Raw genomic sequence first — 13,288 nt, forward strand, 5'->3', positions numbered from 1 at the left:
TCTCCGGCTCTTAGTGCCCCAGTTAACTCTGCTGCCTTCCCTGAACTAAGGGATCAGTGCCATAAAGTGGAGCTCTCTATTCAATCCCAGCCTCTCCTCCATCTCAGAGGCTCACCCCAGAGTCCTTTCCACTGTCAGGAGGAGGTGTAAGAATTTAAGCAGTGGAATTGGAGCTGCAGCATTGCGCTAACCATGGCAATGTGTCTGGTGCATTGGCAGAAACACTGCCTCAGTTGCTGGACTTGCACCTTGACATTGTATGTCTCTGTTAAAAGGGGTATGTGCTAGTGAAACCTTGGGGCTTGAGATTGCCTCAGGCAGCAACTGCAGGGGAATGGAGGAGTCCGTGGTGGTTGCACAGTTAAATGTCAGGATTGTTGGGTTTAGGTCCTGTATTGCGGCAGAAGGGATCTGATTGAGAAGCTAACATACTTAAAAGATTCTCCTAATAAAAGTGCTTCTGTTGAGCATGCAGAGGAGTCCAGGAGAGCTGGCTGTATTTTAAAGAAGCCTTATTTAGGGTGCAGGAACAAACCATCCCGTTGTGCAGAAAGAATAGCACATATGGCAGGCGACCAGCTTGGCTTAATAGAGAAATCTTCGGTGAGATTAAACACAAAAAGGAAGCTTACAAGAAGTGGAAACTTGGACAGATGACTAAGAAGGAATATAAAGATATTGCTCGAGCATGCAGGGGTATAATCAGGAAGGCCAAAGCACAACTGGAATTGCGGCTGGCAAGGGATGTGAAGAGTAACAAGAAGGGTTTCTACAGGTATGCTAGTAACAGGAAGGTCAGGAAAAATGTGGGACCCTTGCTGAATGGAGGAGGCAACCTAGTGACAGATAATGTGGAAAAAGCTGAAGTACTCAGTGCTTTTTTTGCCTCTCTCTTCACAGACAAGGTCAGCTCCCAGACTGCTGCACTGGACAATAGAGTATGGGGAGGAGGTGAGCAGCCCTCAGTGGTGAGAGAACAGGTTAAGGACTATTTAGAAAAGATGGACGTGCACAAGTCCATGGGCCGGATGCAATGCATCCAAAGGTGCTGAGGGAGTTGGCGGATGTGATTGCAGAGCCATTGGCCATTATCTTTGAAAACTCATGCTGATCGGAGGAGGTCCTGGATGATTGGAAAAAGGCAAATATAGTGCTCATCTTTAAAAAAGGGAAGGAGGTCTCTTCCAACCTTAATCTTCTATGATTCTATGCAAATTCCTCAATCCAGACAGACCTGTCTGCTGTGTAGTGTAGGAAATTGTACCCCAGGATGGGCTGCATCTGTTTCAAGAATCTTTTGGATGGAATACCTCCCAGAGGTATGGCATCGCGGCTGTACAGACGGTGGTGGAAAGTTGGTGCTGGCAGCAGTAGGAGCGATATTTAGGAAGAGAAATAACAAATAGAGCCTCTTTCAATTTTTAACTTAACTGCTGCTTTCTGCATTTGGATGGATGAAAAGATTTTTGACAAGTTAAAAGATCAGATTGTGCTGTGTTGGTGAGTGCAGGCATTAGTAATTTGCCCCAAATCCCCTTGTCACATGAGTCCTGGGTGGGTCATCATATCTCCTGTGACTTCCACTCCTCCAAGGGTAACTGCTGCTGCTCCTTATGGATAAGGACAGAGGTCAGACTCGAGACAGAGTGACACAGTTGCACAAATCAGTAAGAGTGGAGAGGCCTATTAGATGGGATCATGTCACTCCTTTCCCAGAGCGTTTCTTTCTAGAGGGGCGGGGGAAGGGATCCATTTACTCTCTCTTGATCTCCCATGGGCTTTGTGTCATGGTGACCTTCCCTCCAGCTCTGGAGAGTGAGATACAGCTCCCCCGAGAGCCCATTAGTGCTGCTCTGAGCACTGCTCAAGGGATGTCTCTGGAGCACGGCCCAGAACTCTCACTTAGGGACAGACCATGCTGTCTTTGTTGTTTTCAGCACAGTGAGAGAATGCTCTCATACTGCAGATCCCTGTTCCCACGGGGCTGGGTCCACCCTGCAAGGGGAGTGGAGCATTTGACAGGGAATGGTTTTGCTTATACCAAAGCTGGTTACAGCAGCCTGGGTGGTTGAGATTAGCATGTTAGCTCTAACAGGGGAATGCAAACATTTCATCATTAACCTGGTATAATGTAGGTTTGAAAGCTGCATTTTACTGAGCTCCCTTCCAGAAATGTGCCCATTTCATTTCAAGAATGACACGTTATGCTGACATCTCAATTGTAATCAGATCTGACACCTCTGGCTGGGCACTGGCCAGTTGCCACAGGGATCAGGAAGGAATCCTGCCCCCATTCCATCTAGAGCACCGCACAATAGCCAGAGGCAGCATGTGTTTAGGAAGCCACAAGTCTAGGTCTCAGCTGGGGACCGGATACCCATCTAAAAGGGGCCAGTGGCCTGACCCATGATAGTGAATATTGTGACTTCCCGGTAAATTTGATCAGTCCTGCCAGGTGCCAGATGAATGTAATTTACATACCAAGGAGCCAAATAGAGAAGCAAGTTGAAGTAGGATGGAGGCTTTTCTTTGCCCCATCCCACATGTGTGAATTATGCCAGCGGAGTCCCCTTTGAGCCAGCTCTGACATACTGCTTAGTTCTTCTTCGAGCGCCTGCTCATATCCATTCCAGTAGGTGTGCGCGCCGCGTGCACGTTCGTCGGAGACTTTTACCCTAGCAACACTTGGTGGGCCGGCAGGGCGCCGCCTGGAGTGGCACCGCTATGGCGCCGGATATATACTCCTGCCGGCCCACCGCTCCTCAGTTCCTTCTTACCGCCCATGTCGGTCGTTGGAACTGTGGAGCGCAGTCTAACTGTTTCTCCACCTCCCTAGCGATTCACTCGTTTTCTCTTGAATTGTGTATATAGTTGAGCTTTTAACAGTAGTTAGTTATCGTTCAATTAGTAGTTTTTTGTAGATAGTTAGAAGGGATCTGGGGTTAGCCCCTTCCCCTACCCCGGTACTGGGCACATGCCCGGTTCACCGGGCTTCAAACCGTGTGCAGCCTGTCGTAGGCCGATGCCCACAGGAGACCCGCACGACTCCTGCCTTAAGTGCTTGGGCGAATCTCATCTAACGGACATGTGCCAGATCTGTAAGGCGTTCAAGCCCCGAACTAAAAAAGAGCGGGACGTTCGCCTAAAACAGTTACTGATGGAGGCAGTGCTAACTCCCCCGTCCTCGGCACCGCAACGCACACCTTCCGCGAAGACGCCGAGTCACCAGTCCCCGACACCAGCTTCTGCCTGGCACCGCTCGCTCTCGCCTTGGAGCAAGAAGCGCAAGCCTCCTGCGGCTGCTATATCCACACCGCAGTCAGAGCACTTAGCTGGGCCTGACCGCCCAGCACTACTGTCTGCTACGGCACCGACGTCGGCCGCACCATTGATTCTGGCCTAGGAAGAGCCATCTAGTCCGGTGCCTACCAGCTCCCCAGCGTGTGCCGCGGTTGAGCTCATCGTGCCCTCCACTCCGGAGGCGTTCTCCGCAGCACAAGACCTGATCGCCCTAACGGAGCCTGAGCTGCCTCGACCCCGGCACCGCTGGTGCGGGTCCCCCAGTCTATAGGCAAGCCGGCCCTTGTACGACCTTCTTCGCCTGGCACCATGGGACTTCGTCGTTCTAGGTCCCGGTCCACGTCCCACAGGCGCTCACGGTCTCTCCATCGATCCCGGTCCCGCGGCCGCTCGCAGTCCCGGTACCGTTCCCCATCAAGGTACCAGTTGTACTCGCGGTACCGCTCAAGATCCTGGTCGCCGTACAGGCATTACCGGCACCACTCCAGATCTCGGCACCACTCGTAGCACTGTACTTCCCGCAGCTGATCTCGGCACGGCGACTCTCGGCACCGGTCGACCTCCCGGCATCGCGCTGGTCGTAGGTCCCGGTCGCACTCTCGGCACCATCAGGACTCCCATTGCCGCTCCCCGGCACCGCATAGGGACGGTTCCAGTGGCTGCAGAGACCTTCATCACACAGTCTCCGCCCCTCCATGGCCATCTCGTCAGCCATCGATCTCCTCTCATGCCGAGACGGCATCATAGGCGAGTCGGACAACCAGCAAGGTCCTCATCAGTGGCCCTTTTGGACCCCATGGGCTTATCATCAGAGCCAAGGTGGCCACCATCCACCGCCGCACTCCGCCCCCTCCGAACATCGGGCACCGGAGTCCACAGTGAGCAGACCCCCTCCAGCGGGGACCGAGCAATCCCCTGCCCAGGGCATGGACCAGCAAGAGCAGCCCCAGGACGTCCCGCATGACCAGGAGTCTCTCCAAGACCCTTTGGTCTCTGGGGCCTCTTCCTCCTCTTCCCCGGATGAGGCAGTGGCGGGGACGGCAACGTCTGGACCGCCCCCAATCGACCTTAGGTCTCACCAGGACCTGCTCCACCGCGTGGCTCTCAACATAAACTTACCCGTGGAGGAGGTTACTGAAGTGGGTGACCCAGTAATCAACATTCTTTCGACAGAGGCCCCAACGAGGGTGGCGCTCCCCTTTATTCGCTCCATACAGGCTCGGGCAGATACAATCTGGCAAACCCCGGCATCGGTACCACCTACAGCCAAAGGGGTTGAGCGCAAATATATGGTCCCGTCGAAAGGTTATGAATACCTTTATGTACACCCTCTTCCTTGCTCGTTGGTGGTCCAATCTGTCAACGAACAGGAGTGCCATGGCCAACAAGCTCCTGCGCCCAAATCGAGGGAGGCCAGGCGCATGGATTTGTTGGACAGGAAAATCTCCTCTGCGGGGGGCCTCCAGTTCAGGGTGGCGAATCAGCAAGCCCTCCTGAGTAGATACAATTTTAACACCTGGGAGGCAGTAGGGAAATTCGTAGAGCTTGTCCCACAGGACTCCCGCCAAGAGTTCTCAGCTCTCCTGGAGGAAGAGAAAAAGGTTGCAAGGACCTCCCTCCAGGCCTCACTGGACGCTGCTGACTCGGCCGCTAGAACTCTCGCCTCTGGGGTCGCTATGAGGCGCATAGCGTGGCTGCAAGCATCAGGTCTGCCACTGGAGCTGCAGTATACAATACAGGAACTACCCTTTGACGGTCAGGGTCTGTTCTCCCAGAAGACAGACCCTCACCTCCAAAGTCTGAAGGACAATCGCGTGATCATGCGTTTGCTGGGAATGCACACGCCGCAGACTCAGAGACGGTCCTTCCGACCCCAACCCCAGCGACCCTACCCCCCACCTCGACCGAGACAGGACTTCTCCAGGAGGAGAGGCCGGACCTCTCGTAGACGCCAGTCTGGCCCAAGGGGGTAACAACTCCGGTCCCACCAAACCACCGGCGGGACCGAAGCCAAACTTTTGAAGGTGCCCGAGAGCACTGTACCAATTTCCTCCCAGGATCCCATTCAGTTCGCCAACGCGCCTCGCTGCATTCTTCCCTGCCTGGTCCCAGCTAACATCGGACCGCTGGGTCCTCAACACGGTGGAATGTGGCTACCGTCTTCAGTTTGTTTCGACCCCGCCTTCCCACCCTCCCTCCTCCCTTTTCAGGGACCCCTCTCACGAGCAACTCCTCCTGCAGGAAGTTTCGAGGCTCCTTGCGCTGGGAGCCATAGAGGAGGTTCCAGAGCTATTAAGGGGCAGAGGATTCTATTCCAGATACTTCCTAATTCCCAAGGCGAAAGGGGTCTCGGCCCATTCTGGACCTGCGAGCTCTGAACAAGTTCATCAAGAAGCTCAAGTTCCGCATGGTGTCCCTGGGGAACATCATTCCTTCCCTGGATCCAGGAGATTGGTACGCTGCTCTCGACATGAGGGACGCATATTTCCATATCGCGATTTACCCACCGCACAGAAGGTTTCTTCGCTTCGTGGTAAATCGTCATCACTACCAATTTGCGGTCCTTCCCTTCGGCCTCTCCTCGGCCCCTCGGGTATTTACGAAGTGTATGGCGGTAGTCCGCCGCCCACCTCCGTCGTCGTCGAATTCATGTTTCCCATATCTCGACGACTGGCTGATTCGAGGGACTTCCGAGGCTCAGGTTACCGCTCATGTAAATATCATCAAAGACCTGTTCTCACGTCTAGGTCTGATCATCAATCTAGACAAATCCATTCTACTTCCTACCCAGAGGATAGAATTCATAGGGGCGATGCTGGACTCCACTCTTGCAACAGCCAGCTTGCCCCCACAGAGGTTCCAATCTATAGTCTCCCTCATTCAGGGACTACGAGCCTTCCAACAACCTCTGTCCGCACCGCCCTCACTCTACTCGGTCACATGGCTGCGTGCACTTTCGTGACGAAGCACGCAAGACTACTACATATGCGCCCTCTTCAGACCTGGCTTGCCTCGGTCTACCGTCCACGCAGGGATGCCCTAGACATGATAGTCACGATCCCGTCACACGTGCTGGGCTCCCTCAACTGGTGGCTGATTCCCTCCCTGGTGGCTGACTCCCTCACTGTTCCATCCGCCTCAGCCCTCGGTGTCTCTAACAACAGACGCTTCCTCTCTGGGGTGGGGCGCACACCTGAGGCATCTTCGCACCCAAGGCATCTGGTCCTTGCAGGAACTGAAGCTCCATATCAATGTCCGCGAACTGAGAGCAGTCTGACTGATGTGCCAAGCCTTCCGTCAACATCTGCAGGGCCGTTGTGTTGTGATTTTCACGGACAACACAACAGCCATGTATTACATAAACAAGCAAGGAGGGACACGATCTTCCCCCCTTTGCCAAGAAGCGATGTGGCTGTGGGACTTTTGTATAGCCCAGTCAATAGACTTGGAAGCTTCCTTTCTCCCGGGGGTCCGGAACATTCTCGCGGACCGCCTGAGCCGGTCCATCCGTCCGGACGTCCTGCTTTCTGTTTTCCGGAAGTGGGGCTTTCCCCAGATAGACCTCTTTGCCTCCAAGGAGAACAGGAAGTGCCAGGTGTTCTGCTCCCTACAGGGTCGCTCTCCAGGCTCTCTTTCGGACGCGTTCCTCATTCCCTGGAAAGGGGGTCTACTTTATGCCTTCCCACCCTTTCCCTTAGTCCACAGAGTCCTGCTCAAGCTCTGCAGGGACAGGGACAGGCTGATCCTAATCGCTCCGGCATGGCCGAGGCAGCACTGGTACACCCTGCTGCTCGATCTGTCCCTAGCGTCTCCGATACCACTACCACTTTGTCTGGATCTTATAATGCAGGACTTCGGCAGGCTTCTCCACCTGGACCTTCAGTCCCTGCACCTGACAGCGTGGCTACTGTCTGGTTAAACCAATCTGAGCGCTGCTGCTCCAGCCAGGTGCAACAGGTCCTCTTGGGAAGCAGGAAACCTTCCACGCGGGCGACATATCTCGCCAAGTGGAAGCGGTTCTCTCATTGGTGTACACAGCGTTCCCTTGTTCCTGAAGCCGTTTCGGTTCCTGTGGTCTTGGACTATTTACTGTACCTCAAGGAGCAAGGCCTAGCACTCTCCTCAATAAGGGTGCATCTAGCCGCAATCTCCACCTTCCATCCCGGAGAGTTGGGCAGTTCCACCTTTTCTCACCCAATAGTTTCAAGATTCCTTAAGGGATTGGAGAGACTCTACCCTGTGGTTAAGCCTCCTTCCCCTTCCTGGGATCTCAACCTTGTTCTGTCTAGGCTCACGGCCCCTCCCTTCTAGCCTTTAGCCACTTGCTCGTTGCTCTACCTGTCCTGGAAGACGGCCTTCCTGGTCGCTATCACCTCGGCCAGACGGGTTTCTGAGTTCCGTGCTTTGGTGGTAGACCCCCCACACACTATCTTTCACAAAGATAAGGTGCAGCTACGACCACACCTGGATTTCCTCCCCAAGGTGGTCTCTGCCTTCCATATTAACCAAGACATTTTTCTACCGGTTTTCTTCCCGAAGCCGCATGCGTCGTGCAGGGACCAGCAGCTACACACCCTGGATGTCTGCCGGGCCCTCGTCTTTTACATCCAGAGGACTAAATCCTTCAGACACTCGCCCCAGCTATTTATAGCAGTGGCAGAGCGTATGAAAGGTATGCCCATTTCTTCTCAGAGGCTCTCATCATGGGTGACGTCCTGTATCCGGACGTGCTATGACTTGGCTCACGTCCCAATTGGCCGCCTCACCGCCCACTCTACTCGGGCTCAAGCCTCATCCACCGTTTTCCTGGCCCACGTTCAGTTCCCATCCGGGATATTTTGCCCCCAGGAGCTACCTAGCGCTCGTCGTGAATGAACCTCTTTAACATCTCACTTACGCACTGGTTGAGCAATCGAGCGACGATTGCCTGCCTTTGGTCGTATGTCTTACATTGCGCAAATCTCGCTCTGACCCACGCCTACGTAAGGCTTGAATCACTACTGATGCCTATGAGCAAGCACTCGGAGGCAGAAAGACTCACCTTTGTAACTGTTGTTCTTCGAGATGTGTTGCTCATATCCATTCCACACCCGCCCTCCTTCCCCACTGTCGGAGTAGCCGGCAAGAAGGAACTGAGGAGCGGTCGGGCCGACAGGGTTATATATCCGACGCCATGACGGCGCCACTCCAGGGGGCGCCCTGCCGGCCCACCGAGTGTTGCTAGGGTAAAAGTCTCCGACGAACGTGCACGCGGCGCGCGCACACCTACTGGAATGGATATGAGCAACACATCTCGAAGAACAACAGTTACAACGGTGAGTAACCGTCTTTTCCCACTGTGGTGAGTGGGTGTGAGTCTGTCAGTCTCAGAGAACCTAGAGATGGTGCAGCGTCCCCTCGGGGCTCCGTCTGCGTTTGGGCCTTGGCCTTGGTCTCTCTTGGGGTATATTTGCACAGCCCGCGGCAGCAAGCTCCCAGCCTGGGCTGATAGAGGTGGTCTGGTGGGGCTCATGCTAGTGCCCTGACAATGGCTGTGTAGACAGTGCTTTGAAGTTGCGATTCAGGCTGGGGCTTGAACTCTGAAGCCTGGGGAGGGGGCTGGGCTCCCAAACTCACCCCCACTCGAGCTGTAACTAAAGTGCTGTCTACACAGCTATTTAGAGTGCCAGCGTGAGCCCCACGATTTTCCTGGGCTGGGAGGCTCCCTGCCATGGGCTGTGGAACTATATCCTTTGGGCAGCTGCTGACAGTCAAGTCTGATTTGTATAGAACCGAGTCTGGGGTGATTTCCTGGAGGCAGTTGCTGTGTATCAAGGTGCCATCCTGCGGCATCCTTTACCTCTGGGGTCTCTGCTTCCTCTGTGTCTCCACTCATCCGCTGGCCTCTGAATCCCAGGCAGGAAGGTACCTGTTGAGAGATGCACTATTAGCAAGAAGAGGCAAAACACCTGCCCCAGGGGAACCTTCCTGCTCCATGACGGTCACATTTTGGGGGGCAATCCAGATCACTGAGCCCTGTACTTTGGAGTAGAATTTAAAGATGGAAGAGGCCCCTAGGGGGTCAATGCAGGAACCCGCCTGCCTAGTGTTCAAGTCACTAACATCAGTGAATGTCAGCTCTGGAAGCACATCCAAATGTGCTTTGGGAATGGGCAGAGCTGTGAGTGTGGCACGAGCATGGGGGGAGAAGAGGACCTCTGCACTCCTCCTGTACTGTCTGGGGCAGGGAGGAGTGGAACACCTGCTGTTGGTTTCCAAGTGGATGGGGAGAGTTAACAGCTCCTCGAGCCCTTTGCCAGCTAAGGCGGGCAGCATGCTCTAGGGCTGTGGGAAGGTAGGTGGGGAAGTGTGAATCAGGGAGAGTGGAGGCAACAGCCCGGAGGAGGTTGCATGAGGATGGCTGATGCACAGCAGGCCCTGTGCCACAGGGATTGAAAGGGAACACAGCCGCTCCCCTCAGCTGGCAGACAAGCCACACCCTGGCCACTGAACAAATGCAGCTGGAGTTGCTCTGAGAGTTCTGCTGTGCCCTGTGTGACTGCATTTAAATGCCTGGAAAATGGGAACCTTCCCCTTGCTGCTACTGCTTTGGCCAGTTGGCTGCTAACCCCAGCGCTCATCACTGGCTTTGTGTTGCTTTTCTTTCAGGAATTTTCGGAAGCATTTGCGCATGGTGGGGAGCCGCCGAGTGAAAGCGCAACGTGAGTAAGAAGGCACAAGGCATGGCCGGGAGATGGGAGGCAGAGGGTTAATGCCAATGGAACATGGGGCTGGAGAACAGAGCTGAGGAACTAGACTCCTCTGTAATTAGTCATTGTTTTGCTGTCTGTTGTAAGCAGAGGGCTGGAAAGCACCTGGCACAGGCCCTGAGAAGAGGTTTTCCTCCCTCACACTGCTGTATGTAGAGAAGAGACCAGCTGGTCCCCCAAGCCTCCATACGCACCAGTGTATGACACTGGCCTTTAACTGTGTGACGTGGCATAGCATAGCATAGCAGGCAGCGTGACGTGGCATAGATCCCTTCCCCTCATTGGATAGGAGTCCCAGCGTGCAGAGTCCACGTTGTTGTCAGGGCCATGCAGGAGCAGTCAGAAGGGGGTCCCCAGCTCTGTGTGTGACTCCTGTACTCACTAATGCTACAGATGGTACATAAGAGGGCTGCACTGCACTACAGGGTTAAACTCCCTAATTAAGTCGCTCTGAGAGAGATGCAGCGCGTAATGAGGGCTGCCAGGCTTCTCACTGCTTCATGGGGCACAGCTACAAACCTGGCTGAGCTGTCCTTTCCCACCTCTCTCCTCCCATCCTGCTCCCCACCCCCCACCTGCTGCCCTCACCTCCTGCCTGCCCAAATTTAAGCTAAGAGGAAAACCCAACTCTGCCACTATAATGTGACTAGTGGGCTCTGGCAGCTGGGGAGCACGACAGTTTGCGCTTAAATAAAGAGAGTTCTGTCCATGGGGCCTGCAGGGTGACTGTAAGGGCTACAGACAGGGTGGCAGACATATGGGCTAGGACCCTGTCCTGCGGCCAGCAATTCCCTCTGTAATTACCAAGGCAATCTGATTTGCAGCTCAGAAGTTGGGCAGAGACTCCTGGCCCCTTCTTTCACCCTCCCCTTCCCTAGTAGTGGCCATTTGTACGCACCGTGGTGGCGGGGGCCCGTGAATCCCCACACCCCAGACTCTCAAGGAGTTGCTTTCCAGCTTCCTTCCCCAATCCCTTCTGCCAGTGCTGAGCCCTGTGGTACCTTCTCTCTGCCTCTCCCCTACCGCTGAGCCCAGCAGCACTGGGCCCGTAGAGGAGGCTGCTTTCCTACCAACCCTCCCAGCTGTTGCCACTACTGAGCCCAGGTTCCAGGAATCACCTGCTTCTTTCACTGTCTCCAAGAACAGGACCCAGAGGGAGAACCCCTTATGGGGAGATGTGAGATGGGTAGGGGTGGAGTAGGAAAAGAGATGTGAGGAGAATGACCAAGTGGGCCATGTGAGGAAGGGAGCAGATGGGGGCCAGGGAGAGGCAAAAGAGGGGACCCTCATGAAAGGTGGCTGGTCTTAGGGGCTGGTGAGCTAGTCAGCAGCAGAGGGGAACGTCGAACAACGCTTGGGGAAGTAGTGCCCTTTGCAGTCACACTGCCAGTGAACCGTTTACTCCCAGCCCCCAAGCCCTATCAGCAAGGGCCGCTCACGCCTCAGCCCAGCACGTATGTGACACCCCTGCATGGCCTGGTCCAGTCTGTTCCTGCAGGCTTGTCCAGGGAGGCCATTGCCATTGGGGTAAGAATCGAGTGTGCTGCACATAGTCATCCAGGATTTACTAAGCTCTCGATAGCTGAGCTCCCATTCAGGCAGGTGATACAAGTTGTGCTCCTGCTTGGTGCTGTCGTGCTGCTGGTCAATGCCTGCCAAGAATGAACCACGACTCTTAGGAGAGGAGTGTGTCTTCCCACTATGACCTTTCCTCTCCTTTTGTACGCCTTGTGGGCATGTCTAACTGCACTCCCGGCGAGTGAATGCCACTTGAGCTGACATAAGTGAGCTAGCTTTAATCTAGCTTTTACCAGAGGAGTGAAGCTACAGCAACATGCACTTCAGTGTGGGCTCTATGAGACTGTCAAAGCCCTCTGGGAAGTTACCTAGGGTCCAGCCTGCGCTGATGCGGCTTTGCTGCTTTGGCACCCGAGCTAGCTAGATTAAAGCTAGTCTGGGTGTGTCACATCAAACTGCAGTCATGCCCCCTGATAGCAGTCTAGACACTTCCTTTGACAAGTAGTGTGATAATGAACAGTGGTGACATCTGAAGTGGCATTACTGGTATCTGAGTTAGGCCCCTTTGAAATGGAATGGGGGTACCTGATCTCAGAGCTATTGTTTCAGGCTCTCTACAGACTCAGGCAGACAACATTGCAGATAACACTCAGGTCGTTTTCAAGAGATATGTTTTAAAAATGAAAGCTGAGGCTGCAGAACAATTGTGAGGCTTATATGTGTCCCTCTACCTCCCAGCTAGTCCTTTACATCTCCCCCAAAGGAGGCCCCCACGTCTTGGAAAACACCCCAACAAATAATAAGGATCTTTTCATACTCTCATAGTGCATGTGCATGGAGATGTTGGAACTATAATTAATAAATTCAGGTTTGAGCAATAATGTTTAGGGACAGATTACCAAGTTCCTCTTCTGTGTCTCGCTCACCAGCACACACTTGTGTGCAGAAATTGACACCTGTATCCCATCAGCCATAGGCTGGGCACTTGTTTGTCACATGGAAGAACAAATATGCAAGTGTGTTTGTGATCTTTAGCGTTGATGGAATCCTGCTGGGTGTTGTGTGTTTTGCTGGCAGAGCAGCAGTGGCTTTGGAGTCTGTTAATGTCCCGGTTTGGTTTTATCCTAGCATTTGGTGAGCGGCGAGAGAGAAGCTTCAGCAGGTCCTGGAGTGACCCAACTCCCATCAAAACTGATTCCTTCCATGACTCTCGAGAAAGTGAGTTCTGAGCCCTTTGAGCTTCTTCCCATGGCTAAAGCTGCCAACCAAGGCATTGATTGGAATCTCATAGGAGTGAACTGTCCATCCTTCTGGCCCCCTGTGATTGCTTCCTTTCATTAGAGCGAAGTAGTTAACACTCCACATATGCACATCTAGCCTTACCTCTGGTGCTCTTTAGTTGCAGAATGCATGCCCAGCAAAGTGTGGCCTATAGGCTCGATACCACTTCCCGTGTTCCATGAGGGCTAACCACTGCACTGCACTGCCATGTTCACACACGTCAGCACTCCAGGGGTTAATCAATCGCAGTGAAGCAGGCTGGGACACATGTGGGCCAAACACCTAGTGCCTACCTATCCCAGGCTGGCAGGAACTCGGAGCACAGGAGAGGTGACCCTTGAGATGTGTCTTTGGTTAACAGCTCTGCAGGTGGCACAATCTGGATTTAAAGTTTTACAGCAGAGATGGTCTACTGGGGGGACCTGGTCTCCCATGGCCCT

General features: G+C 53.9%; 1 protein-coding gene across 6 annotated transcripts in view; it reads left to right on the top strand.

The window, feature by feature from the left end:
• NSMF (NMDA receptor synaptonuclear signaling and neuronal migration factor) overlaps positions 1–13,288 on the top strand; it is an 87,923-nt gene that overhangs the window by 50,195 nt on the left and 24,440 nt on the right. For all 6 annotated transcript variants that reach the window (XM_032797490.2, XM_032797512.2, XM_075060454.1 and 3 more), the window contains 2 exons: positions 9,949–10,001; positions 12,696–12,785. In XM_032797490.2, coding sequence (XP_032653381.1) covers positions 9,949–10,001; positions 12,696–12,785 — 143 coding nt within the window. The remainder of the gene's footprint in view (positions 1–9,948; positions 10,002–12,695; positions 12,786–13,288) is intronic.

Source organism: Chelonoidis abingdonii, chromosome 24 (genome assembly GCF_003597395.2).
Source record: "Chelonoidis abingdonii isolate Lonesome George chromosome 24, CheloAbing_2.0, whole genome shotgun sequence".
Taxonomy (NCBI): domain Eukaryota; kingdom Metazoa; phylum Chordata; order Testudines; family Testudinidae; genus Chelonoidis; species Chelonoidis abingdonii.